Source organism: Delphinapterus leucas, unplaced genomic scaffold (assembly GCF_059928025.1).
Source record: "Delphinapterus leucas isolate spDelLeu-1000000601 "Yukka" unplaced genomic scaffold, BTC_Dleu_Yukka2 spDelLeu_asBTCV2_sq25, whole genome shotgun sequence".
Taxonomy (NCBI): Eukaryota; Metazoa; Chordata; class Mammalia; order Artiodactyla; family Monodontidae; genus Delphinapterus; species Delphinapterus leucas.
In genome coordinates this window covers 5455527-5482372 of record NW_028322234.1, presented here as the reverse complement: position 1 = coordinate 5482372, position 26846 = coordinate 5455527, and the positions used below count along the sequence as shown (strand labels likewise).

General features: G+C 47.5%; 2 protein-coding genes and 1 pseudogene across 10 annotated transcripts in view; 2 read left to right on the top strand and 1 right to left on the bottom strand.

The window, feature by feature from the left end:
- AKAP8 (A-kinase anchoring protein 8) overlaps positions 1–16746 on the top strand; it is a 21343-nt gene extending 4597 nt beyond the window's left edge. For all 5 annotated transcript variants that reach the window (XM_089905204.1, XM_089905205.1, XM_089905207.1 and 2 more), the window contains 11 exons: positions 209–485; positions 934–1417; positions 1923–2052; positions 2295–2341; positions 3721–3754; positions 5688–5775; positions 7528–7669; positions 8039–8132; positions 8574–8704; positions 9856–9951; positions 11429–16746. In XM_089905204.1, the coding sequence (XP_089761330.1) occupies positions 209–485; positions 934–1417; positions 1923–2052; positions 2295–2341; positions 3721–3754; positions 5688–5775; positions 7528–7669; positions 8039–8132; positions 8574–8704; positions 9856–9951; positions 11429–11911 (2006 nt within the window). In that variant the 3' untranslated portion in view covers positions 11912–16746. The remainder of the gene's footprint in view (positions 1–208; positions 486–933; positions 1418–1922; positions 2053–2294; positions 2342–3720; positions 3755–5687; positions 5776–7527; positions 7670–8038; positions 8133–8573; positions 8705–9855; positions 9952–11428) is intronic.
- On the bottom strand, positions 11783–26846 carry LOC115803093 (uncharacterized; annotated as a pseudogene). The gene is made up of 2 exons (XR_016391463.1): positions 25318–26846; positions 11783–19967 (listed from the first exon to the last, which is right to left on the bottom strand). The product of XR_016391463.1 is annotated as an uncharacterized LOC115803093 (transcript).
- The window catches only part of BRD4 (bromodomain containing 4), an 82897-nt gene continuing 81609 nt past the window's right edge, over positions 25559–26846 (top strand). The window contains exon 1 of one of the 4 annotated variants that reach the window (XM_022558766.2): positions 25559–25672. The gene's annotated coding sequence lies outside the window, so the exon portion shown is untranslated. Of the gene's footprint in view, positions 25673–26030; positions 26130–26846 lie in introns of those variants that run through there. The other 3 variants (XM_089905201.1, XM_089905196.1, XM_022558767.2) reach the window with 3 other exon arrangements.

Here is a 26846-nt window from a genome sequence, read left to right as displayed (position 1 = left end):
CATTGCTCAGAGTTGAGGCCGTGCCCCTGCCCTCCTCCTGCTGCCTCTTGGCAGATGACTTGTGCAGTGTTGGGGTAATGCCAGAAGCACTTGGACCCGTGAACCTTTTCCTTCTCCGTGGGCAGTGGGTGCTCCTCCCCAGACTTGTCCACCATGGGCTGGCCTTGTGGCTGCTGAGATCTGATTTAGTTTTTCTTCCCTCTGTCAGGTTATGAAAACTACAATTATTATGGTGCCCAGAACACCAGCGTCACCACAGGAGCAACCTACAGCTACGGCCCAGCCTCATGGGAGGCCACCAAGGCCAGTGATGGCCTGGCACCTGGGGGCCCTGCCATGCATATGGCTTCTTATGGCCCAGAGCCGTGCACCGACAATTCCGACTCCCTCATTGCCAAGATCAACCAGCGTTTGGACATGATGTCCAAGGAAGGAGGCAGGGGCGGGAGCAGCGGCAGTGGGGAGGGCATGCAGGACCGGGAGAGGTGATTATAGACCTGAGCCCTTCCCGGGGGATCCCCCATGCCCAGCTTTGTGTAGACGGGAGTGGGCACCTGCTCTTCCAGGGAGGGCTCTTCCCCAGCTCCCTCCTGACTGTAGGATAGATAAATTGAGCCATTGTTGGGGCCGAGGTATGTAATAGGACTTGCTGGTTTCTTGAGTGGTGGGGCTTAGGGCATGACTGTTAGCTAAACTGTGCCAGACTCCTTATTTCTGTATCAGGCGCCTAGCAGACTCCCCCCATTCCTGTGGCCAGGGCTTCATGCCCCTTTTCAACAGTGTTTGAAAGGGATTTTGGTCTGTTTATTTTCTGAGCATTTAGGAGGGATGCGTGGTGGTTTGGCTTTGCTGTTCTGAATATAGGGAAGTCAGCTTTGCAGGAGGCGTTGAGGTGCCCGGACAGTGTGGTGATGGGTTGTGCTTTCTTTGCAGCTCCTTCCGCTTCCAGTCGTTCGAGTCCTATGATTCCAGGCCTTGCCTGCCCGAGCACAATCCTTACCGCCCCAGCTACAGCTACGACTATGACTTTGACCTGGGGCCCGACCGCAATGGTGGCTTTGGTGGTCAGTACAGTGACTGCCGGGACCCAGCCCGTGAGCGGGGCTCCCTCGATGACTTCATGCGGGGCCGAGGCCAGGGCCGCTTCCAGGACCGCAGCAACCCCGGCACCTTTATGCGCAGCGACCCCTTCATGCCACCTGCAGCCTCTTCTGAGCCTCTTTCTGCTCCATGGACGGAAATGAACTATGTGGGTGGGCGGGGCCTGGGAGGCCCCTCCGCCAGCAGGCCTCCACCTTCCCTCTTCTCCCAGTCCATGGCCCCTGATTTTGGCGTGATGGGCATGCAGGGGGCAGGTGGTTATGACAGCTCTATGCCCTACGGATGTGGCCGGTCACAGACCCGGATGAGAGATCGGGTATGCCCTTGCCAAGTTCTCATCTGCCTTATTTGCTTTTCCTTTTAAATAGCTTTGTCTGTAAGATTCACTCATATTTTAAAATGCACTTCAACTTTTAGTAAAAACGTACAGAATTGTGCATCCTTCACCACCACGTAATTTTGGAGCGTTTCCGTCATCCCAGAAAGAAACGTCTGTTATTAGCAGTCATTCCCCGTTCTCTCCCCCAGCCCCTGGCAGCCACTAATGTACTTTCTGTCTCTGTAGATTTGTTTTTTCTGGACGTTTCATATGAATGCAGTCATATAATACTTGGCCTTTTGTGTCTGGGTTCTTTCACTCAGCATAAAATTTTTGTGTTTTGGTTGGGGTGGGGGCGTCCAACCATGTTGTATTTCTTTGCTTTCTGAAAAGACCTTTTCTGTCCTTGTTCTCTGATCTTACAACCTCTTTGTTCTTCATTTCTCTGGGGTATGTTAACCGTCCGAGTAAGCAACGCATTGGAATATGCTTTTGTCTGTAGCCTAGGCGGAGAGAGTTTGATCGCTGCGGCCCAGATAGCTTGGGCAGGAAACGGAAGCAGTTGCAGATTTACGATGAGCCAGACACCAAACAAGCCCGGGCTGACAGTGAAGGAGATTTTTCTGAAAACGGTATGCCCTGGGGCCAGTAGGCCCAGCTGTGTATGAGTCAGTTGCATGCTTGGTGTTCTGCCTGCTTGTCTGGACAGGGGACACACAGGAACTCAAGGGCTGTGTGTGTCACCTGCACTCTCAAAATCCCCACTGTAGTCAGGACAAGCGCAGTCACTCTGGACAGTGAGTTTGGGAGGTGAAAACAGGGAGTGGGCCAGCTGCCGAGCTGCTGACTTTACCTATTCCTTTGTGTTTGGTAGATGATGGAGCTGGTGACTTCCGGTCAGGAGATGAAGAATTCAGGGGTGTAAGTTCGCCTTTACTCATCAACCTCCAGTGTCTCTAGTGTGGGATTTTTTCCTTACTTTAGTGTCTTCCTTACAAAGAGGCAGAAACAGCTGCTGTGGTAGATTCAACTCTACCTCATGAGTAGATTTTTTTTTTTTTTTTTTTTTTTTTTTTGCGGTACGCGGGCCTCTCCCGTTGCGGAGCACAGGCTCCGGACGCACAGGCTCAGCGGCCATGGCTCACGGGCCCAGCCGCTCTGCGGCATGTGGGATCCTCCCGGACCGGGGCACAAACCCGTGTCCCCTGCATCGGCAGGCGGACTCTCAACCGCTGCGCCACCAGGGAAGCCCTCACGAGTAGATTTAATAATCAGATTTGCAGCTAGGTTTCTAAGAGTTTTCCACTTGCAACAATCCTTCTTTTCTTGAAGACCTTCCCAGCCCTCTCCCCAGCCATACCTGTGTCCTCGCAGTGATGTGCCTAGCTGTACACGTGGTAACTGCAGTGGCTGTGTAGGCTGAGGCTTTCAAACAAGCACCGAAGACTCATTTGCTGCCAGCTCTGTGCTGGTGCTGAGCTGCATCCTTGTCATTCAGCTCTCAAAACCAGTCATGGGAGATGGGTGTTGAAGGCTGGCTCTTAGCCAGGACCATGCACAAGCACCTGGGGCGCAAGCTTTTGCCACCTCCTGCAAATTCTGATCCAGGTCTGGGGTAGGGCCTGGAAATCTGGGTGTATGAAGGCTTCATCCAGGTGCTTCTGATGGTCAGACGAGTTTGGGGAAGCGGGGAGGAAGGGGCAGGATACAGTGAATTTTCAACTTTTCTGAGGGTCTTGCTTGCTCCATGTCTAGGTTGCTTAGATCTTGAGTCTGAAAATCTCTGCATATCTGCTGATTGCTAATTTAATCTTTAGCTTAATGTCTAAGGAATGGCCTCAGTTTCAGTTTTCCGTTAGATGAGTCGTTTTTATCTATACCTGGCTTGTTACAACATAAACAAGTAGCTGGGAAACTTCATGAAGCCCATTTTCATTAGAGTGCAGGAACTAGCTTCCTACAAGTTGAGGTTGCTTAACACAGTTGATGGATGGGCTCTTGGTCTTCCCATGTGCAGAACCGTTCACTTGCCAGGGGTAGTTCTCTAGCTTTAGGAAGAACTAAAAGCTGGACTGTGTCTTTAATAAAAAAGCAAGTTAGTCATCATCACAGAATCTCAGAAGGCAACCAGGACTAGTGAGAGGACACTCAGGCTCCATCCCATGGCCCTGGAACTTGTCCTGACACATTTTGGGCGTGTTCCTGGTGGCACAGCGACCACCAGGTGGTGGCAGGGTGCTGGGCTGGTCGTGGAGAGTTCTAGAAATTCCACCTCACGGTCTGACTTTGTGCCTTTTTAGGAGGACGAATTCTTCGAATCCGGGAGGCAGAGAGGTAGGCATCACCCAGCATCCCTTTGAGCTTTCCTGTGTTTGCCCAGCTACCTTGCACTCACTGCCTAATGCCCAGGCGGGCTGGGTTTCTGAGCGAGCCCAGGGCCTGGGTGGAGGGGCTTGTGGCTCAGGGCAGAAGAGGGGCCATGCCTGCAAGGTGGGCCTTGGCCATGCCAGTTACCCTGAGGCTTTGCCTTGGTGTTTGGAGCAACACTTGCTGGAGACAGGTCTGTTTGCCTCACTCAGTGCAGGCTGCAGAGGCAGGGGGAAACTCATCTCTGGGTGTCTGCAATAGCTCGCAGTGGTAGGGAAGGGAGAGTCTCAGAAATGCAAGAGAGAAAAGAAAAGGCGCCCTCCAGCTTGTCTTCTCTGCTCCCCCCTTGGCCAGTGCAGGTCCCTGTACTGTTTTCTCCCGGGCTTCATTCTGTCCACAGTTCCCTTGCTTGCCAGGCCAGGGCCATGCTCTCAGCCTCTGTGGTGGGGACACTGGCACGGCATGGGGCAGAGTTCAGACACCTGCCTGGGTGGGGAGCTCGGGAAGGGGGGGGACTGTCGGGACACTCAGGCCCAGATCCTCCAGAGGCAGTCACTGCTCAGCAGATCTCACCAGTTCGAGCGAGGGAAACCTAAGAGACCAAAATAAGCAGCAAGAACAGAGCAGTGTTAAGCCCTTCAGGGGGACGTGGAGAAGCAGCCACTTGTTTCTTTTCCTGTTCCCATGGGTCTGTCCATAGCTGGTTTCCCCTAAGAATCACAGGCTGCCTCCTGTGTGACTCTGCTCCCATAAATTCTGAAGGCCCCTGGCTTAGATGCTCCTTCTCTCATATGTTCAGGTTCCGCCAACCCTCTGAGGTCCTCCTGCCCTGTTTATTGAGGCAGTTAACGTTTATAGCATGGGACCACAGACAGCATTTTGCAGCTCATGCAGCGGGGTAAATGCTAAAGCAAAGGTGACGTGTTTATTGCGCGCAGGTCCTGCTACCTACCCGGGATGACTTTGCTATTAAACAGCAGTAATAGTTTCAGGCAGTGACCTCTTGCCAAATATCCCACACGCCCTTTTGAGAGGCTTCTGAGCAGCGCACGCCGGTCGCCATCTTCGTGGGACAGTCTCGTGACTGGCATCAGGGGTAGGGGTTACAGTTCAGATGCTTATCCAACCTTTTTTCAGTGTCTGGCCCTGGCCCTGAGCCGCGGTGACCTGGCCTGGCCTCGCCTCATGCTGGGTCTCTGGGCTGCACAGCTCTCAGAGGAGCTCCCACACTGGCCCCACGGGATGGACGGAGGACCAGTTGGTCTCTTCCCATTTTTATTTCTGGGATTGCTTCCCACATATTCTTGGGAAAGCCCTAGATTGACGGTTTTTGTGAGTGGAAGATAGAGTTTGGGCCACCAGGGATTGTCAGACCTGCTGAGGCCCTAGTTCAGAGGAGGCCAATGGGACAGTTGTCATGGTCCACCTAGAGGTGGGACGGAGGGCAGTAGAGTGGCTTGCTTTATTTTCTGAGGCCTTCCAGCTGCTGCCTCTTTATCTGGGAAGAATTGCTTCTCTCTCTCCTTAAGTAACATTGGGAGAAGACCCAATTGTAGGGTGCTGGATTAGAAAAGCAAGATAGGGAAGGACACAGAGAGCAGGTGGGCCATGGTGTGAGTGGGATGGGCGGGCCATGTCCCTGGCCCATGCCAGCCTTATCAGACCATGGGGGGAGTGAGGTGACTCCCTTGGGAACTACTGAGGGTTCTCATCAAAGGCCACCCCTGTTGGGAGCCTTTGACGGCCCTTTGGTACCTCAGGGTGTCCTGCCCCCGCCACGTGTGGAGGCCGTGGCAGGGCATGGGGTATGGTGGCCGAACTGTGGCCCCCATTCAAGGCCCTGGTGCTCAGCTCATCTGCAGGCTCCTCAGAGTGTCTCGAAGGGACTTTTCTGTTGCAGGAGAGAAGGACGATGAGGATGATGAAGTGAAGAAGAGGAGGGAAAAGCAAAGGAGGAGAGACAGGATGAGAGACCGAGCAGCTGACAGGTGAGGAGGCAGGCGAGGTGGGAGGTGAGCACTGTCAAGACTCCCCTGAGCTCCTCTGTCATCACTCCACAATGCAGGGGGGGGGGGCCTGGTTTGACCTTCTGACTCCAGGTGTATGTCAGGAAATCCAAGTCAGGTCGATGGGAGACAAAACTTGGGAAACACACTGAATCTTATTCTTGCTGGTGGGTCTGTGTGGCCTCACATTCCCAGCTGGCGGCTCTCTTGATTGCCCTCCTGCAGGGCTGTGAGGAGTTCCCTTGCCCCTTGGCTTGTGTCTGTCATCCCAGACAGGTGAAGTTCATTCAGCATAGCTGCCAAGAAGGTGCTTTGGGTCCCTTGTCCAAATAAATCCAAACCACCTGTGGAGTTTGACATGACCATTACATATGTATAGTTGCTACCTTCAAGATTTTGTCTCTAAATAGAAAAAAATGCAAAAGTGCAAACCCCAAAGGGCTGTGTGCTGTGACCACACCATGCGCCTCTCCCCGTAAACCACAGGTGGCCACGTGAGTGCGTGGTTGATGAGGCCCATGACCACAGGTGGCTATGTCTCTATGCACAGGTTCTCTTGATGACTTGGAAGGGAACCCTTGCCCTTGAGGCTTAAATGGGGGTAGTGGTTTCCCTGTGCAAAGAAATGCTTAGCGAAAGAGCTAACAGTAGAGGCTGGAAAGCCAGGAACTGAAAAGTAGGAGTTCCAAGTGTTACACAGAATTCATTGAAATCCTTGTTTTTAAACAGATGAATAAAATGACAGCTATATTAGATCCGTTTTCATGCCCCATGGGAACTGAGATGACTGTTTTAAAGGAATCTTTAGACTGCCCTAGTGACTGAAGATCCTCAAAGAAACTTGGAGAAATTGTCATGGGGGAGGTAAAGTTGTAGCAGGGAAGTAGGAACCCTGTATTTCCTTGGTAGCTTCCTGATAGTCCTGCACATAGGGCCTGGGAGATTTCCCTCTTCACTCCTCTTTCGGGGGTATCCGCCAAGGCAAGAGTGTCTTGTGGCACTTGTCCAGAGATCAGAAGGCAGGCGTTGGGGGCCAGCAGATCTCTAAGTTGGCAGGGGAGGACTCCTGAGTGCCCCAGGGCCTGTGCTATTACACCCCAAATGGAGCAGAGCTGAGGGAAGCAGCACCCCACTGTGGGGGTTTGGGGGTCTTTAGCGTGCTCTCCCCTTGCCGTACAGCATGCATGCATTTGGTGAGATTTTGAAAGCACACAAGAAGCCTCAGTTTTCCTTCATAGAACTTGATTGTGATGTCTTTACGTTGAGTCCCACTGGAGAATTGATCTTAGGATATGTGAGTTTTGAATTGTGTGAGGTCTTCGGGAGTTCCTCTGTTGTATTTAATGGGGTTGCCTTGTATCTTCTGAGTGGCTGCAGAAGGAGACATCTGAGAAGCTATGAAGTTAGGTACTAGGCCCCCAGAGCAGTGGGCTGGAGACTTAGGGAGCTCACAGTTCTGAACAGTCTCCACCTTTGGCTGTTCTCTTGTGAGCCTTTGGACCAAAAAGAGTGGTAAGGTAGTAAAGTGCTACGTGAATCGTTTTGCTGAAATACTTGCAAGGTTGTACTCTCATTCTTAAGGTGGGGAAACTTGGGGTAACTGCTACTCTGACACCCTGTGACAAGTCAGAAGACTTAATTCAGAAATTGCTTTCCCATTTCCATTTCAGTTCTAAGCAGAGATGATTTGGTTATCTGCGCATCACCGCTTTTCTTTTTGTCTTCCTTCTCCAGGATTCAGTTTGCCTGTTCCGTGTGCAAGTTTCGTAGCTTCGAAGATGAAGAAATCCAGAAGCATCTGCAAAGCAAATTTCACAAAGAGACACTGCGGTTTATAAGTACCAAATTGCCTGACAAGACGGTAGAGTTCCTCCAGGTAAATCACGCTTGGCCTCCATCACGGCATTTCCCAGTGATCCTGCAAGTGTCAGATCCCTCACAGAGAAGGGAAGGGAAATAAGAGGCCTAAACTTGGTCAAGATTTCGTTTTCCAGAATAGCAGTGTACAAGTCCCGACGTCAGAGGGACAACTGAGAGCTCCCATCATTGTAGTTCCCACTAATTCTGCCCATGGAGCTGCTCTGATAGCTGTCTTCCCTTCCTTGGAGCAGCTGAGATAAGGCTGTCACTGCCCCCCATGGGCTTGGCAGTCACCCTTGGGGGGCTGCCTCTGGTGCAGTTGGAAAATATCCACATGTGTCACCCTCTCCTCATTTCCTTTGGTGCCATCTCACAACCTCTCTAGGAATACATTGTAAACAGGAATAAGAAAATTGAGAAGCGGCGTCAGGAACTGATGGAGAAGGAAACCACAAAACCAAAACCAGATCCTTTCAAAGGTGAGTTGTGATCCTGGGGTGTGTGCTATTCCAAATCACAGAGCCCAGCTCGGGGTGGTTGAGCATGTGACGTGAAGACAAGTGGGAGGGGCACTGAGCAGGGGAAAGAAGCCTTCGAGTGTGGCCTAATGTAGATGACACCTCTACAGGCAGCTTATTGGAGTGACATTAAGCACTCTGATGTTTTTTTCTCCTTTGTATGAAGAGAAAGGACCAGAAGAATGAGAAAAGTTAAGTATAAAGTTGCCAGGTGTAGAGGCCATTTGTCTGTCTCCATACTCCTTCTGGAGGGCAGGTGATGCCCGTCTTAGATTCTGTCCTAACTGAATCCTTAGAGAGGGGCTACAGGGAGAAAATGTGGGCCTTGATGGGGAGTGAGTGGGAAGAAAGCATCACTTGCATGCTGTCCCAGATCCCACAAGACTTGGGTTTTGTCAACAGGGATTGGCCAGGAGCACTTCTTCAAGAAAATAGAGGCTGCTCACTGCCTGGCTTGTGACATGCTGATCCCTGCGCAGCCCCAGCTCCTTCAGCGGCACCTGCACTCTGTCGACCACAATCACAACCGCCGGGTGAGTGCCCCCCTGATGCTGGGTGGGGCAGGCAGTTCTGGCTGCTAGTGGGAGGGGTTCCAAACTTTCTGTCTCTTATGGGGAAGCTAACATCTTTAGGGGCTTTTGCCATATACCATCAAGTCCATCATTTCATCAGGTGGTTGTAAAATGCACCCCAGTTTCTATTAAAACCTGAGAAAAATGTGTTGCTTAAGATTGACTAAATCCAGTAGCTGCAGATCTCCTGGGTTGAGAATGTTCTTTGTAAACCACACGGGTAAATTCCCCAGTTCCTGAAAAACTGGATTTCTTATAAGCTGAGGCTGAGGGCCACTCAGAGCAGAATGGCCTAGGGGACCCAGGACTAAGGACTGGTTTGATCCTTACTAGCTGATGGGGCCTGAGGCTAAATGTTTAGCTCAAGGCGTTCGCAATTTTTTTTTTTTTTTAAGGGTCAAATTGTAAATATTTTCAGCTTTGAAGGCCATCAGGTCTCTGCCTAACGCCTCAAGTCCGCTGCTGATGGGCAAAAGCAGCCACAGGCCATAAGTAAAGGAATGGGTGTGGCCACGTTTGGTCTGCAGGCTGTAGCTCGCCAAGCCCTGGTTGAGCATCTCTGTCTATCGTTGGTTTACCCTGACTACCAAATTGGAGCTACCTGCCCACCCGTCTCCTGGTATTACTAAAGATCAGCCAAAAACCACTGTTCAAATATGGGATTATCATATGAATGTGTCAAGCTCTAGAACAGTCAAATGGTTGCAGCATTCAGACTTTTGCTCTAGAATTTACTTGTAAAGTCAATAAAACTCAAAAAACTGAAGAAGCAGCTTGCCCTTTTCCCCTACCGAGTCCACATAGCTTCTGATGTGTAAATGTTCTTATTTCATCCTCGCTTGTGCACATAGTATACATCAGTCATGTGCCTGTGCTTTTGTCTTTCGAGATTATCAGACTTTTCTGCACTATTTCACAATCTCAGTTCCAGTGCCTCTCTTTCTTTCACTATTGGAGCCTAGCATTTGGGGACTTACCATAGTGAAGAAAGATGTTAGTTGTCTCTCCGCGTAGGACTGATCTCAGAGGAGCTGAGTGTAACCAGGCTGATTTGTTCTCATGCTTCTCTGTGCACGCCATTTGTAAAAGCCCATGTTTGATTCCCTTTGTAGCTGGCTGCTGAACAGTTCAAGAAGACAAGTCTCCATGTGGCCAAGAGTGTTTTGAACAACAGACATATTGTGAAGATGCTGGAAAAGTACCTCAAGGTTTGTGCTTACGAGTCCAGTAGGTGGGCAGAGCTCTTGAGATGGAGGACGAACTAACTCTGTGGGTTTGGAATTATATCCAGAGTGCAGTATTTGGCATTTCTGAGTCTTTTGAAGAATTGAGAGATGTTGGAATGTATCGGGCTTGGGATTCCACAACTGCGCATTTCCTGAGACTCACTGCTTGCCTGGGCACTCTGGAGTTTGGTCCTACTTGATTAATCTGTGTGATGGTGCTGACTCTCACCATGAGAAACCCTGACTTTCCATAAAATACCAAGCAAAACGCTGGTGAGATGCTTCAGAACAAACCAAAATAAATGATAATTGTCCAGGTAGAAGCTAAAACAAGGTTTTGCAGGCAGAGACAACCAACAATGAGATGGGGAACGAGGGGGAGGGAAGAGCCAGTGGTGCCATACGACGGAGTAACAGGAGCAGAGTAACAAAAAAATCCCAAAGAGGGTACCCTAGCGAGGAGTCTGGTTGGAAGAGTCTCTGGTTCCTCCTTGGGAAGCGTATTTTGCTAAGTGCTCAGCCCCATGACTTCAGCGTTTAGGGCTGGGAGTTAAGATTCAGCATAACCTGACTAGGATGTGTTTGCCCTCCTCTTGGTTATTAACTGCTTCAGTGTTTGACAGTTCATTTCAACCATGAAGGGATAGAATCTAAATAACCGGTTTAAGAACCATAACTGATCAGTGTTTACTTTGTGGCTTAAACAGACTTAAAGTTCCTGGAGTCAGCTGTAGACTCAAGCTTCTAATAAGTGTCTTTGTTTTTGTTTTGGGTCCCACCTTGCGGCTTGCGGGATCTCAGTTCCCCAACCAGGGATTGAACCCTGGGCCATGGCAGTGAAAGCCCGGAATCCTAACCACTAGGCCATCGGGGGGAACTCTCTAAACAGCGTATTTTAAAACACGTTTTCTAATCTGCTAGTGATAATGTTTAGTTTACTTTTTCTAAACTAGACATAGTTTTAGCATATGCTCATGAGAAATTCAGCTTCGGAGAGAGGTACACTTGGATTGAATCCTGACTGATGTTTAATGGCTGTGTGACCTGGCAAGTTAACGATCTTTAAGTCTCATATCCTTCTCTGTAAAATGGGGATAACCTTCATGCCTGGGCTGAGTGCTTAATCGAAACTTAAGAAAGAGCCTTAACTTCCTGTTAAAATGAGGCTTTTTTTTTTTTTTTCTTTAATTGGGTTAAGAAAGCCTAGGTCTTTTAAACCTTTCCTCACATGCTTGAATAATAAGTGCAAAATAGTACTGGTGAAGCTTTTCTGAGATGTCTTTTCTGAGTCTGTGGGCTCTGAGCAGCTGTAGGATTGACTCACTTGGTGTGATTTAAAAGGTTTCTCTTGTTGACTCTGCCCATTATAAAAAGATAAACTCCCAGCAACCTGAGCCTCAGTCTCTCATTTGGACAGTTCTTTAGACTGCACTAACCTGTGTTTCCTCTTCTTGGCCAGGGTGAAGATCCTTTCACCAGTGAAGCCGTTGATCCAGAAATAGAAGGAGATGACAATTTAGGAGGTGAGGATAAGGAAGAGACGCCAGAGGAGGTAGCTGCCGAGGTCTTAGCTGAGGTGATTACGGCAGCAGTGAGGGCAGTGGATGGGGAAGGAGCACCTACCCCAGAAAGTAGTGAAATGCTGGTGGAAGGGGAAGGCCCTACGGACACAGCTGAGACCGCTAGTGGTCCCCACCCCGGAGAGCAGCTGGAAGCGGAGGCACCCTGCGGAATGGCACCTGAGAAGGGCAACGCTGAAGCAGAGGCTGGAGGCGAAGCTGCTGAGGCTGGAGGCAAAGCTGCTGAGGCTGGAGGTGAAGTGGAAACCCTGGCAGCAGAGTCGGAAGGCACCTTGACAGTCACTGCTCCTGTCCAAGCTGCCGCAGGAGCCGGAGTGGGACAAACTGATGCAGAGTCCAAAGACGCTATTCCCACAGAATGATCCTCCTTCCCCTGTTTCAGCGGATGCGTTATATAATGCATTGTTCTTTCTTCTTTGGTTTATAAGCAGTACTAGGGTATATGATGCTGGAATACTATTTTGGTGAAGAGACCCAGCCATTTCCTTCAGAAAAGTGTACCTCACAGGCTTGTCTTAAGAGTTGCGTGGCTTTCTGCCTTGGTTTGAAGGCTGCAGAAGTTGTACGTTCCCACAAGTGGCTGTGACATCTCTCTTTACACTGTAGTTGGAATAATAAAAGTTGGATAAGTAGATTTTGGTGACACTTTGCTTGTTAAATACAGCCAGTGGCTGAATGCACCACCACAACCACCAACACCCCCGCCCCTCCCCCCCCCGCCCCGTATTATTTTTTGGTCTGGGAGCAGTTCAATACTAGGATATATCTTGGTTTATAAAGGATTTTTTTTTAAGTTTCATGAATTTGCTTTGGCTTCAGTTTTTGATCTCTGCTTTTGTGGTACACTGTATGGTATGTGGTCCTCCTTCACAAGATACAGCAGAATCTTGTTAACATGTGATGTTGATCCTGTCACGTCACTGAACTCTCAAAGGCCTGATGAATCTGACACACCTGCACCATTAGAAGCATACCTACTTACCCCTCAAGAACGGGAACACTTTGCCTCGGGCATTGTTTCCCAATCTTTAGTCCTTGGTGAATCACCTTTACAATGTTTTACCTCATTTGTGTTCCACCTCTGCATTACTTCAGGGTTTTTTCGGTTTTGTTTTTCTTTAAATTGAGTTACTTCTACTTAAATATATTTAAAAAGAAAATTTGATGTCTCATGAATGGAAAACCAGTATAAATTGCCATACATAGATACTATCAGTGGAAAATGAATAAACATTTTATTTTAGATAAATACTGTTGCTTTGGAAGTTTCTGAATCTGTAAGAAAGAAAAGCCAGCATGTGTTAAAGGGTAGTAAGCAACAGTTATACTTTCATATAATCAAAAGAATTGAAAGATACCTCCCTTTTGAAATGATACCACTGGGTCTGTTTTCCTATAAACCTTCGATCTGTCACATTTGGGGAAGCATTGGCCAGTGGGAAATTGTTAGGAAAGAGGTAGCAGAATACTTGATGAGCATCTGTTGTGTACCAGGTGCTAATTCATGATAAAAATTAGATATGGGCACTGCTCTCAAGGAGCCTTATTGGAGATGTGAGATGAATATTTATGAAAAAGTCAATGTTAGAACTAAAAACAAATAAACTGCTTAGTAAGAAGAAACCGGTGCCTATGAATCTTTTCTAAACATCGTTCCTTTTACTGCACAGATGTGGCTTAGTCACAGGTTATGCATGCCCTTTGAAGCTTGTTCTCTTGAGGCCAGAATGGTGGCACTGACCATCAGTAGCCTGAAAAAAAGGATAACAAAACTATGAAACTGCTTTTTTTTTTTTTTTTTTTTTCCTTTTTGGCCACACCACACGGGATCCCTGTTCCCCAACCAGGGATTGAACCTGCGCCCTCAGGGGTGGAAGTGCAGAGTCTTAACCACTGGACCACCAGGGAATTCCCTTGCTTTTCTTGTAAAATTAATACAAGTCTTGCCATTGAATCTGAATTTCAATTAAGTTCTTTCACTACCACCCTCGCCCCCCCACCCCGTGTGAAATGACATGAATCATTTTATTCCTAAACTTAGGTTAAACCAGGCCCTTCCTCATTCCCCAAGATGGGGAGTCATTACTCAGGCTGCACAAAGGGGTGCCCTAATATTCCTGAGGTGACAGGAATAAGTTGCAAGCTTCCTCATTGCAAACTAATATCGGTTATTTCCCATCTGTAGGGGAGAAACCTGAGAGGGACGTTAAGTAACTTTTAGGGCCCCGCATTAAAGATGTGGGACTACCGAAGTCAATACACAGGTCCATGAGACACCAATGGCCGTGAACTTTCCATAGAGCACCTTTATTACTTAAAAACAGGTTTAGAGAATTTGGCAATCTCTGCTACTGGCAAGCGAAAAAATCTTAGGAACGGCAGCCTAGTTTCAACTTTGGGTAATATGGTGGGCCTATGTGATTTCTTTGGGTTTTTATGAAATACTACAGTTGCTAAAGGGGAAACAGTACAATGTAATGAGCAAGGTGCTCATTCAAGAGTACGTAATCAGTATTAGTAAATCCTCTTCACTTGGACTTTGGACCATAAAGAAATCACTTCTGCTGAAAGTGATCCTTGCTCACCAGAAGTGCAGCTGGTGGTGATAGACACAGTAGAGTTGAAGTAGAATTTTAGCACTAACAGTAGAAGAGCCTTTTAGCATTGGGCCACTTCCTTTATCTTGTATAAGGACACTGTGAGGCCTATGAGGCTTAGTTGGTATGTACCTCCTCTCAAAAACACTCTGTGGTTGAGCATATACTTTATATATATATATATGAAATAGGAATTCAGTTTGGGGGACAATATGAATATGGTGGGGTAGGGGGCAATCTATCCATTCTCACAGAGTTGGTTATCAGAATTAAGTGAGATAATAAATACTTGGCACTACTGAAAAAGTGGTTGCTAAGCTCAACGGTTTGGGGTTTTTTTTTCCTAAGAGGTAAAATTCAAGTAACAAAATGGGCCATTAACCATTTTAAAGCAGACAATGCCATGGCATTTGGTACACTCACAAAGTTGTGCAACCATCACCTATAACTGGTTCCAAGACATTTCCCTCACTCTTAAAGGAAACTCCTCACCCACCAATAGTCACTTCCCACTCCTCCTCCCCAGTCTCCTGACAACCACTGATCTGCCTTCTGTCTCTGGATTTATCAATTCTGGTTGTTTCATATAAAGGAAACCTACACATGACATTTTCAGTCTGGCTTCTTCACTAAGCATAACGTTTTTGAGGTTCCTCCATGTTGTAGCCTATATCAATACTTCATTCCTTTATATGGCTGACTATTCCATTGTATATATATACTACTACATTTATTTATCCAGTTATCCAATAATAGACATTTGAGTTGTTTCTACCTTCTGACTATTATGAATAGTGCTTCTAGGAACATTCGTGAACAAGTATCTGAGTACCTATTTTCAATTCTTTTGGGTATTTACCTAGGAGTAAAATTATTGGGTCATATGGTAATTCTTGTGTTTAAAATTTTGAGGAACCACCAAATGCTTCCACAACAGCTGCACCATTTTACATTCCCATCAGCAATTTGCAAGGGTTCCAATTTCTCCACATCCTTACCAACGTTTATTTTCCTTTTCTTCTTCTTTTTCTTGTTTGATTCTAGCCATCTTAGTAGGTGTGAAGTAGTACCTCTTATCTCATTGTGGGGTTTTTCCCCTTCGTTTTGTTTTGTTTTTTCTTCTGGCAACATCACGCGGCTTGCGGGCTCTTAGTTCCCCCATCCAGGGATTGAGCCTGGGCCCATGGCCCTGAAAGCGTGGAGTCCTAACCACTGGCCTGCCAGGGACTTCCCTCATTGCGGTTTTTTGTTTTTGTTTTTTAAAATTAATTAATTAATTGATTGATTTTGGCTGGGTTGGGTCCTCATTGCTGCACGTGGGCTTTCTCTAGTTGTGGCGAGCGGAGGTTACTCTTAGTTGCAATGCGCATGCTTCTCATTGTGGTGGCTTCTCTTGTTGCAGAGCATGGGCTCTAGGCGTGCGGGCTTCAGTTGTTGTAGCTTGTGGGCTCAGTAGTTGTGGCTCACTGGCTCTAGAGTGCAGGCTCAGTAGTTGTGGCATGTGGGCTTAGTTGCTCTGCAGCATGTGGGATCTTCCCAGACCAGGGCTCAAACCCGTGTCCCCTGCATTGGCAGGCGGATTCTTAACCACTGCACCACCCGGGAAGTCCCTGTCTTCTCGTTGAGTTGTAGGATTTCTTTATATGTTCTGGATACTAAACACTTATCAGAGAGATGATTTGCAAATATTGTTTTCCATTCTGTGGGCTGTCTTTTCACTCTCTTCATAGTGCCCTTTGATGCAAAATAAATTTTTTGTTTTTGGTTCAGTCCTAATTTATCTTTTTTCTCTGTTGCTTGTACTTTGGGTGCCATATGTAAGAAATCATTGCCAAATCCAAAGCTGTGAAGATTTACCCCTACGTTTTCTTCTAAGAGTTTTATGGTTTTAGCCCTTATATTTAGGTCTATGGTCTATTTTGAGTTAAATTTTGTATATGGTGTGAAGTAAGGGTTGAACGTCATTCTATTCCATGTGATTATCCAGTTGTCTCAGCACCATTTGTCAAAGAGACGAGTCTTTCCCCATTGAATGGTCTTGGCACCTTTGTCAAAAGTCAGTTGCCCATAGCTACATGGGTTTATTTCTGTACTCCCAATTCTATTCTTTTGTTCTATATATCTATCCTTATGCCAATACCACACAGTAGATTTATAGTAAGATTCGGAATCGGGAAGTGTGAATGTTCCAATTTTCTTCCTCTTTTTCAAGACTGTTTTGGTTATTCTGGGTCCCTTGAATTTCCATATTAATTTTAGGGTTATATTATTTTCTACAAAGAAGTCAGCTGATATTCTGGTAGGAATTATGTTGAATCTATAGATCAATTTGGAGAGTACTGCCGTTTTAAAAATATTAAGGTTTCCAATTCATGAGCATGGATGTCTTTCCACTATTTCTTTTTTTTTAATTAATTCGATTGCACCAGGTCTTAGTTGCAGCAGGTGGGCTCCTTAGTTGTGGCATGCAAACTCTTAGTTGCAGCATGCATGTGGGATCTAGTTCCTCGACCAGGGGTTGAACCTGGGCCCCCTGCATTGGGAGCGTGGAATCTTAGCCATTGCACCACAACCAGGAAAGTCCCTCCACTATTTAATTATTCTTTAACTTGTTTAAGCAGTGTTGTAGTTTTCAGGGTATAACTTCTGCACTTACTTTGTCAAATGTATTCGTAAGTATTCTTTTGATGCAATTGTAAATGGAATTTTCTTTCTGTATATTTTACCCAGGGCCACAGCAGTGAAAGCACCAAGTCCTAACCACTGAACCACCAGGGAACTCCCTGGAATTGTTTTCTTAATTTCATTTTTGGATTGTTCATTGCTAGTGTATAGAAATACAACTGATTTTTTTTTTTTTTTTTTTTCGGTACACGGGCCTCTCACTGTTGTGGCCTCTCCCGCTGCGGAGCACAGGCTCCGGACGCAAAGGCTCAGCGGCCATGGCTCACGGGCTCAGCCGCTCCGCAGCATGTGGGATCTTCCCGGACCGGGGCACAAACCCGTGTCCCCTGCATCGGCAGGCGGACTCTCAACCACTGCGCCACCAGGGAAGCCCAATACAACTGATTTTTTTGTGTGATCTTGTATTCCGCAACTTTGCTGAATCTGCTTAATAGCCCTGAAAGGTTTTTTCGGTCCATTCTTTTGTAGTTCCCATGTATAAGATCATGTCATCTGTGAATAGAGATTGTTTTACTTCTTCCTTTCCTATATGGATGCCTTTATATCTTTTTATTGCCTGATCGCTCTGGCTAGAACTCCCACTACAGTGTTGGCATCCTTGTAACTTTTTTTTGGCTGTGCCACATGGCTTCTGGGATTTTAGTTCCCCAACCAGGGATCGAACCCAGGCCCTCAGCAGTGAAAGCGCCAAGCCCTAACCACTGGACCGCCAGGAATTCCTAACATTTTTTTTAAAAAGTTGGGCTTCCCTGGTGGCGCAGTGGTTGAGAGTCCGGCAGGGGACACGGGTTCGTGCCCCGGTCCGGGAAGATCCCACATGCTGCGGAGCGGCTAGGCCCGTGAGCCATGGCCGCTGAGCCTGCGCATCCAGAGCCTGTGCTCCGCAACAGGAGAGGCCACAACAGTGAGAGGCCCACGTACCGCAAAAAAAAAAAAAAAAAAGTTACTTATATCCTTAGTAATCATTCTCCTAACTGTGAATTCCTTAAAGTTTATGTGGAAGACCATTTGTCTCTGTTCCTGTAGATACTCTAATTCCAGCCAATCCATTTAAGCTGGATTCTTTAAATAAAGAACATAAAGTACATAACATTTTCTTTTGGGACTCTAACTTTATGAGTAACAGGTCAACATATTGGGTATAGAGTGCCTGCAGGGCGTAGGCACTGTGGATGCATGTATCAAGTCTTTGCTCAGTAACCTGCCCACAGATACCCACTCAGGACAGATCTTCAACTTGTCCCATGGGAAATGCCTGGGGATTTTAGCTTCTTAGATGCCTACAAAGATTTGGGAGCATTTCTCTAAATAGGAGTGAAGATAGAGAACTCACAAGTGTATCATACATTTCCCTTATTTGCTGCCATGAAATTATTTTTGAAAGAATTCCTCTCTAGAGGTAACCCCCAAGGGCCAATGACTAACTTCAGGGTAACAGAATGTGTGAATTGTTTACTACAATAGTCCCCATAAGGAAAACTATAGCCTCCTTAGAGAGACATAAGTTCCTAATTCCTTCTGATTGGAAGATAATTTAAATGACAATACTGTTCATCTCAAAAGAACTAAGACCACAATATTCCCCAGTATTTGAAATATACTTTGACTAGTTTAACAATGCAAAGCCAGAGGAACAAAGGGGATATTTTGGGAGAAGGAAGAATTTGCTTGCCACACTATTCATCAACCCCACTAAGGCTGAAATAGATCTTCCCTAGGGAAAGGGGATATTTGGTCCCAGGATGTACGTTATTAGTTATCTATTGCCACATAACAATGTACTCCAAAATTTAGTGTCTTAAAATTAAAGCATGCTTATTATTTCAAAATTTCTGGAAGTCAGGTGTGGCTTAGCTGGAATTACAAGGCTGCAATCAAAGTGTTGGCCAAGGCTGTGGTCTCATCTGAAGACTTGATTATGGAAGGATCTACTTTCAATGTTATTGTGTTTGCTGGCAGAACTAAGTTCCTTGCAGCTGTTGGATAGAGGGCTTTAGTCCCTTGCTGGCATTAACCAGAAGCTACGTTCATTCAGTTCCTTGGGCCTCTCCTACATGGCAGCTTGCTTCATCAAAATGTGCAAGCTGAGAAGGCAAAAGAGAGTCCAGCTGGATGAAAGTCAGTCTTTTGTAACCTAACCATGAAAGTGACATCCCATCACTTTTGCCATAATCTTTTTTTTTTTCTTTTTTTCCATAATCTCTTTGTTATCAACAAGTGACTAGGTCAGGACCACACTCAAAGGGAGGAGATTACAGAAGGGTAATCAATGGGGGCCATTTTTGAAAGCTGGCTACCAGACAATACTAGTATAAATCTAGATACAGATGCTCTTCTTATAAACGTATTAGATTCCAAGAACCTGCTTCTTCAGCCCATTTGTATTGAAGATGAAAGGAGTAAAAGAGATGTAAGCTTTCAGTCCTGACTTGTACTTACACCAACGAGAGCAGGTTATTCCCACATGAAGTCTTTTTTTTTTTTTGCGGTACGCGGGCCTCTCACTATTGCGGCCTCTCCCGTTGCGGAGCACAGGCCCAGGGGCCGCGCAGGCCCAGCGGCCGCGCAGGCCCGGCGGCCATGGCTCACGGGCCCAGCCACAGCCACTCCGCGGCACGTGGGATCTTCCTGGACCGGGGCACGAACCCGTGTCCCCTGCATCAGCAGGCGGACTCTCAACCACTGCGCCACCAGGGAAGCCCCCACATAAATTCTATCAGGCATCCTTCACCAATATAGGCTGGTTACAACTATAGTGAAGATCTGTCAAGGCAAGAAACCTTTTCTGTTTGGTAAATGCTGAAGAGAATTTTTTAGCAGCTGGAGCAACCTCACTTGACCCATTGTCATTCATTTTGATGCCATGATGATTCCATAAGGGCTTGAATCCCTGGGACCATTAGTGGCTCATGACCGAAATTTTATCAGGAACACTTTCCACCATGCTTAGCCTCTAAGCTTTCAAATTGCCAGCCTTCTGTGTGAGTCTTAAAGTAGAAGGTATCTTGCAATGCTGCTCATTTCCTGGCCATACAGTCAGAAGTTTGTCCATGTCAACTTCATCATTAGCCTTTTCTGTTCAGTTCTCTTCACTTAGGCAGTTTTCCTTGTTTATATGATTCATTCTTTTTTATCCCTAAAAAAAGTAAAATATAATACAAGTATGCATAAAACATATAGTAGAGTGAATGCACAGTCAAGAAGCAGAACCCTTTCCAGTCATGTAAGATAAAAAAGACCAGCTGTACAACACTGTGCTTATAGTTAATAGTACTGTGCACTTAACAGTTTAAGAGGGTAGATCTCACATTGTGTTTTTTACCACACACACACACACACACACGGATCAGTAGGGCCATGCCAGGCCTTCAATTTGGAAAATAAATTTTAAAAAGAAATAGAATACCACTATACCTCCGAAACTGGCCACCCACACCATTCTCCTCATCCCTTCCTGATCACTCTCTCAAGTAACCAGTGGTAATTACCTGCTTGTCTTTCTTTATAGTCCCCACACCTCCACTGGCTCTTGCCCAGAACACAACCAAATAAAAGAAACAAGCAGAAGCAGCGGTCCTCCTAACTCCACAGAGGACTTCATGATGATGGATCCTTGGCTCAGACCTCCTCAGGCAACAGGAAACTGTAGTTTTATTTCCCTAAAAATCTCAGTCTATTTTTATGTTTTAGAAATCAACATAGAAATGGAATCATCATGTATGCCTTGCTTCTTTGGTTTTCCCATTATGTATGTAAGTTTCATCTGTGTTTTTGTGTGTGGCTGTGATTTGTTCATTTTCATTATACTACAATCTATTCATTCTACCAGGTAGGTGGACATTTAGGTTGTTTTCAGTGTGGGCTCTTAGGAAGAGCGCTATGCTGACCTTTCTTAAGTGTGTCACTGAGAGTTTCCATGGAATGGAATTAGTGGGCCGTAGAGTGTGCAGAGCTTCAACTTCACCTGACAAGGCCAACCTGTATCTAAAATGATTGAACCAACCGAGCAGTATATAAGAGCTCCTACTATCATTCCTTCTTTGACTTCCTGACTCCTTCCTCTTGAGTACTTTTATCCCATGTGCAACATTTGCATTTTCTTTCCACTTTGAAACTTTTTAAAAAAAACCACTGCCTTTTTAAAATTGCAATTGTATGGCTCTTCACACTAGGTCTTCCAGCACTCTCATTATTTTAAGTGTGGTAGTGAATGATATTTGTAAAACACTTTGAAACTAAGCAAAAACACAGCAAAATAAATGTTAATGAAGTAGCGGAAACCAAAATGACCCTTACAGCCATCTTGTACCTATTTGTGGCTGACAGAATTGTAGTGCTTTATTCTGACGCTTATTTTTGTTCTTAGCTAGCTTATGAGTTAAATATTGGCAAACATAATGGTCAATATGTGTCATACATTTGTCAAAACCCATAGGATGTACAACACGAAAAGTGAACCCTAATGCAAACTATGGACTTTAGTTAATAATAATGTATCACTATTGGCCCATCATTTCTAACCAATGTACCACACTCTGCAAGATGGGGGAAGTGCGGGGGTGTAAGGGAACTCTGTACTTTCTACTCAATGTTAAGGTAAATCTAAAACTGCTCCCCCAAAACTATTAATTTAAAAAAGTTGTAAGCAGAATAACTTCTGCATAATGGTAAAGAAATTTCCATTTCTCTACACTTGAAGTTCTAGAGCAGGGATCAGCAAACTACTGCCTATGGGACAAATCTGGCCTGCTGTCTGTTTTTGCACAGCCTTCCAGCTAAGAATGGATTTTATAGTTTTCAAAGGTTGAAAAAAAACCCCAAAAGAACAATATTTTGTGACTTCTGAAATTTACATGAAATTCTAATTTTAGTATCCATAAAGTTTCATTGGAACACAGCCACACCCATTCATTTACACATTAATTATGGCTGCTTTTGCACTACAATGACAGAGTGACAAAGATTGGCAATGTTATAGAGATTGTATGGCCCACAAAACCTAAATATTGACTACCTGGCTCTTTACAGACAAAATTTGTTGGGAGTTCCCTGGTGGTCCAGTTGTTGGGACTCTGCCCTTCCATGGCAGGGGGCGCGGGTTCTATCCCTGGTTGGGGAACTAGGATCCCTTAAGCTGAGTGGCAAGGCCAAAAAAACAAACAAAAAATGTCGATTTCTGGGTTAGAGAAGGCAGTCTTCATGGAGTCAGGAGATATGAGTTCTAAACTGTGTAAATGTGTGATCTTGGGTTACTCACCGTCTCTAGAACCTAACTATAAATTCCAGAATTTATAGTAACTTCATGGGCAAGTTCTCACTGGAAAGTGGGCATGGATTCAGGCCATAGCAAATCAAACACCTCCAGCTTTTCCAAAGCTGATCACGCTATATAAATTTACCCTTGCGGGCTTCCCTGGTGGCGCAGTGGTTGAGAGTCCGCCTGCCGATGCAGGGGACACGGGTTCGTGCCCCGGTCCGGGAAGATCCCACGTGCCGCGGAGCGGCTGGGCCCGTGAGCCATGGCCGCTGAGCCTGCGCGTCCGGAGCCTGTGCTCCGCAACGGGAGAGGCCACAACAGTGAGAGGCCCGCGTACCGCAAAAAAAAAAAAAAAAAATTTACCCTTGCTTTCAAGAAAACACTATATAATTTTTTTAACCTGTAAAACTACTGGCAAGTATGAAAAGAAAATGAGAAATGCAGAAGAATCTCACTGTAATACTGGTTATTATGATGAAAAAACTGGAAATGAATTAAATGTACATAATAGGAGAGTGGTAAAATAAATTATGATATATCCATACCAGATAACAATACTGTATATTCTCTCCAAGTTATCTCCCAATTAGGCAGATCTCCAAGTAGTCATGTGGAGTGACTTCCAAGATGTAGTAAATGAAAAAAGCATATTACAAATTAACAAGTACAGAATGATGTCTTTTGTTTTATAACACAACTATTTCTATATGTAGATATACTGCTGCATAGACTAAAAAGTCTAGACCAGTGCTGTCCAACAGAAATACATTGTAAGCCATATCTGTAATTTCATATTTTCTAGTAGCCATGTTAAAAATGTAAAAAGAAACAGGTAAAATTAAATTTAATAATATATTTTATTTAACTCAATGTATAAAAAATTATTTCAACATGTAATCAATATAAAAAGTTAATAGCGAGATAGTTTACATGTTTTTCATACTATATCTTTGAAGTACAATGTGTATTTCACACACTTAAAGCACATCTCAACTTGGGCCAGCTACATTTCAAGCATTCAATAGCCACATGTGGCTATCATATCAGACAGCACAGGTCTAAACACATCAAAGTGATAACAGTGATTACTCTGGTGGGGGAGGGGAAGAATGAAGGGGGACACTTTTTCTGCTATATTCTTTTGTATCGTTCAATTTAAATTATTTCATGTAGTACTTCACTAAAAATAAATAATATATATTTAAAACAAGTCAGAAATATGTACTTCATGTTTTATTCTTTGTTTTTTGTTTTTTCTTTTTGGCAGTGCCACGTGGCATGTGGGATCATAGTTCCTTCATCAGGGATTGAACCCACGCCTTTGGCAGTGAAAGCTTGGAGTCCTAACCACTGGACTGACAGGGAATTCCCTGGATAAACATTTTCTGAGTTTGAGCTGTCTGTGAGGAGTTAGGATATGCATTATGGAAGATAAAAAGAATGAGACATTGTTGTCCTACAAGATTTTTGGAGAAAACTTTTGGAACTGCCTTTACAGCTTGCAAATTCTCTTCAGGTTGGATCTGACTTCTAGCCATAGCCAAAAGCCCTTTAGTTGGGTCCAGTAAATCAACTAGGTATTATGGCATTGTCTAAAATGAAGTGTGACAAAAGATTTTATTATGTGACTTGCAAACTGGCAGCTCCAAATGCTTCCCAAAACATTTATGTTCAGCAACAACAATAAATTAAGTAGATAATGCAACAAAACGACTATGGGTAAGCTCAGCTTTATATGATACCTTCTTGGGACTTCCCTGGTGGTGCAGCGGTTAAGAATCCGCCTGCCAATTTAGGGGACATGGGTTCAATCCCTGGTCCGGGAAGATCCCACATGCCGAGAAGCAACTAAGCCCGTGCAGGACAACTACTGAGCCTGCGCTCTAGAGCCCAGGAGCCACAACCACTGAGCCCGCGTGCCACAACTACTGAAGTCCACGTGCCTAGAGCCCGTGCTCTGCAACAAGAGAAGCCACCGCAGTGAGAAGCCCGTGCACCACAATGAAGAGCAGCCCCCGCTCGCAACAACTAGAGAAAGCCCGCGCGCAGCGAGGGCCCAACGCAGCCATAAATAAATAAATTAAATAAAGGGTAAAAGTAAGTCTTTAGTTTGCCCAGGACCTATCAGTAGTTTATGATTGCCCTTAGTGAAGAGCAAGCAAACCATGATAGAGACAAAACTATTTGACTGCTATCCTAGTGTATCAATATGTTCTGAAAGAAGGGACCATCAGGAATTTTTTTAATTACCTGGACTTTTTAGAATAACTGAGCTTGCTATTTTTAAAAGATGGGACTTAAAATGCTAAAAGAGTGACGATAAGGGCAAAAGGGGAAAGGAGGTTATGGTTCCCCATTTGAAAAATTTAACAGGATTATCATTTTAAACTGTAAGCAACCTAAGCCTAATCTCTTCGTTTTATGGAGCTGGCTTGTGGTTTGAATCTTAAGGATGAGAAGGAGGTCAGCTGGGGGACAACTGGAGGGAGAGTGCCCTAGGCACGAAGTCCAGCACCTTCCAGTCTTTAGATCCCAGTGGCTGGCCAGCCAACCAAGAAAGATACCTCCCCAGCCTTGCTAACAGCCTCCTCTCACCTCCTTTCCCTCACACCAGCGCCCCCATCGCAGCTCTCTCCCTTAATGTTCCAGCACCGCCCCACTCCAGCCTCCTTCAACACCCTTCAGCCTCCTCTCAGCACGGCCTCCCTCAGACAGTGTCTCTTCTCCGCCTCTGCCATCAGTCTTTGGAGTCTCTCCTCACTGTCCCCCTTCTCTTTGAGGGTCTATCATCAGTCCCTTCCTAAATTTGTGGACGTCTCCCTCTGCCTTCAGATCTTTTCCCTCAGGCCCAATTTTCAGTTTCCCTCGGTCCCGTCCCTCAGCCTGTAGGTCGACCCCCTCACTCAGTCTGAGGTGTCTCCCCTCTTGGTCTGCGGGATCCCCTCTCTCGGTTTGAGTGCCTCCCCACTCGGTCTGCGCGGTCCCCACCCTCGTTCTGCGGGGTCCCTTCCCTCGGTCTGGGGGGACCCCTCTCGGTCTGTCTCCCCTCTCGGTCTGAGGGGTCCCCTCCCTCTGAGGTGTCTCCTTCCTCGGTCTGCGGTGTCCCTTCTGTCCGACGACGTGGTCCCCTCCCTCGGGTCTGCAAGATCTCTCCTCAGTCCCCACCCTTGGTCTGAGGTGGGGGTTCTCATCTTCCCGCTGGCCGCAAGCACCGGCTTTCTCCACTCACCTCCCGGCCGCCAGCTCTCTTGAGCTCGCTCTCGCCGGGCACGGTCTCGGGCGCGCACGCCGGGCGGCGACAGCGGGTGACCGCGCGCGCAGCGTGCGCGGTGACGTCAGTGCGCTGGCGGCGGCGGCGGCGGCGGCGGCGGTAGGGCTGTTTGTTCTGCTCTCCCGCAACCGAAGAGCCGAAGCGGTGGCTGCGGCAGCGGTGGCTGCCGGCAGTGCCCGCGGGCAAGCGGGGCCTGTGAGCGCGGCGGAACGGCGGGCGGGCCCCGGCGCCGCGCAGGCAGCCCGAAGAGGAGGGGGCGGCGGCGGCTGGCGGCCGGCGGCCGGCGGGGGCGGCGTGCGGCCTAGCGTCTCAGGTGAGGACCGGTGCCCTTCGGGGCGGCGGACGGCGCGGGGCAGCCGGCGGAGCTCCGCGGCGCGGCCCGCGTAACCTGCATTGCGTAATGGGGCCGGTGCGCCAGCACCTACGCCATCGGCGCGGCGCGGGGGCGGGGAGGCCGGGGCGACGCGGGCTCGGGCCTGCGGGCCTCCCGCGTCCCCGCGCCGTTCGCGCCGGGCCAGGGCCGCCTGCGCCGTTGGCGGCAGGGCGGTTCGCGGGCTCCCCGCCGTTGGCGCCGCCGCCCCCCGGCTCCAGCAGAGCTGCAGGGCAGGGGCGCGGGCGGGGGGCGCGGGCGCAGCGGCGGGGCGGGTGGCCGGGGGCGGGCGGGGGGCGGGCCGAGGCGCCCGGCACTTCCTGTCGCCGCCATTTTGTCAAGTGAGGAGGAGGAGGAGGAGGAAGCGGCCGCCGCGGACTCCGCGGCGCGCCTGGCCCCGGTAAGTCCGGGCCCGGCGTAGTGGTCACAGGCGCCGCTGTCCCCGGCCGCAGTCCCCGGGGCGGGCTTGGCTCCGGCCCGGACGCTCACGTGGGGCGGGCCCAATGCGCTCCCTGGTGCTTTGGTCCTCTTGTCCAGGCTGGGGCAGCGCGCCCCCGCCCTCATTTCCTCATCTTCCGGGCTGTCGCCGGAGCTCTGCAGAGAACGGGGCTGGTCCCCCGGTGGAGGGAGAAGGCTGCCGCTGCACACCTGCCCGGAGACAGGCTCTTGGGGGCGGGAGCGGTGCACTGAGGGGCGAGCCTGGCCCCCTTTACCCACCCACTCCCGGCTTGGCAGCCCCTCACTGGGCGCTTTGTTTTGCTCGGTCGGTGCTTGCTGGCGTCCTTGCCAGGGTCTCGTCTATTTGCAGTCCTGTGCGTGGTGGTGGTATGGGGTGGGGATGTGGGGGAGTTGTGATTCAGCGAAATAAAATGACCCCCCTCCCTCCAAAACGGAAGTAACACAACTTCACTCGACTGAGATACTCCTAAGGCCCAGCCTTGGATGAAGATGGGAAATCCCACTTCGGTGTAGTGGGCAGTATAAGTACTTCTGTTCAGGCCCGTGGATGAGTCATGTTCTTTTGCTGAGTGACTGACCTCTCTTTTAGTCAAGATCACGCATTGTTTTCTGAAGTGTTGTTTTTGTTTGTTTACTCATTTAATGTTTTGTGCAGCCT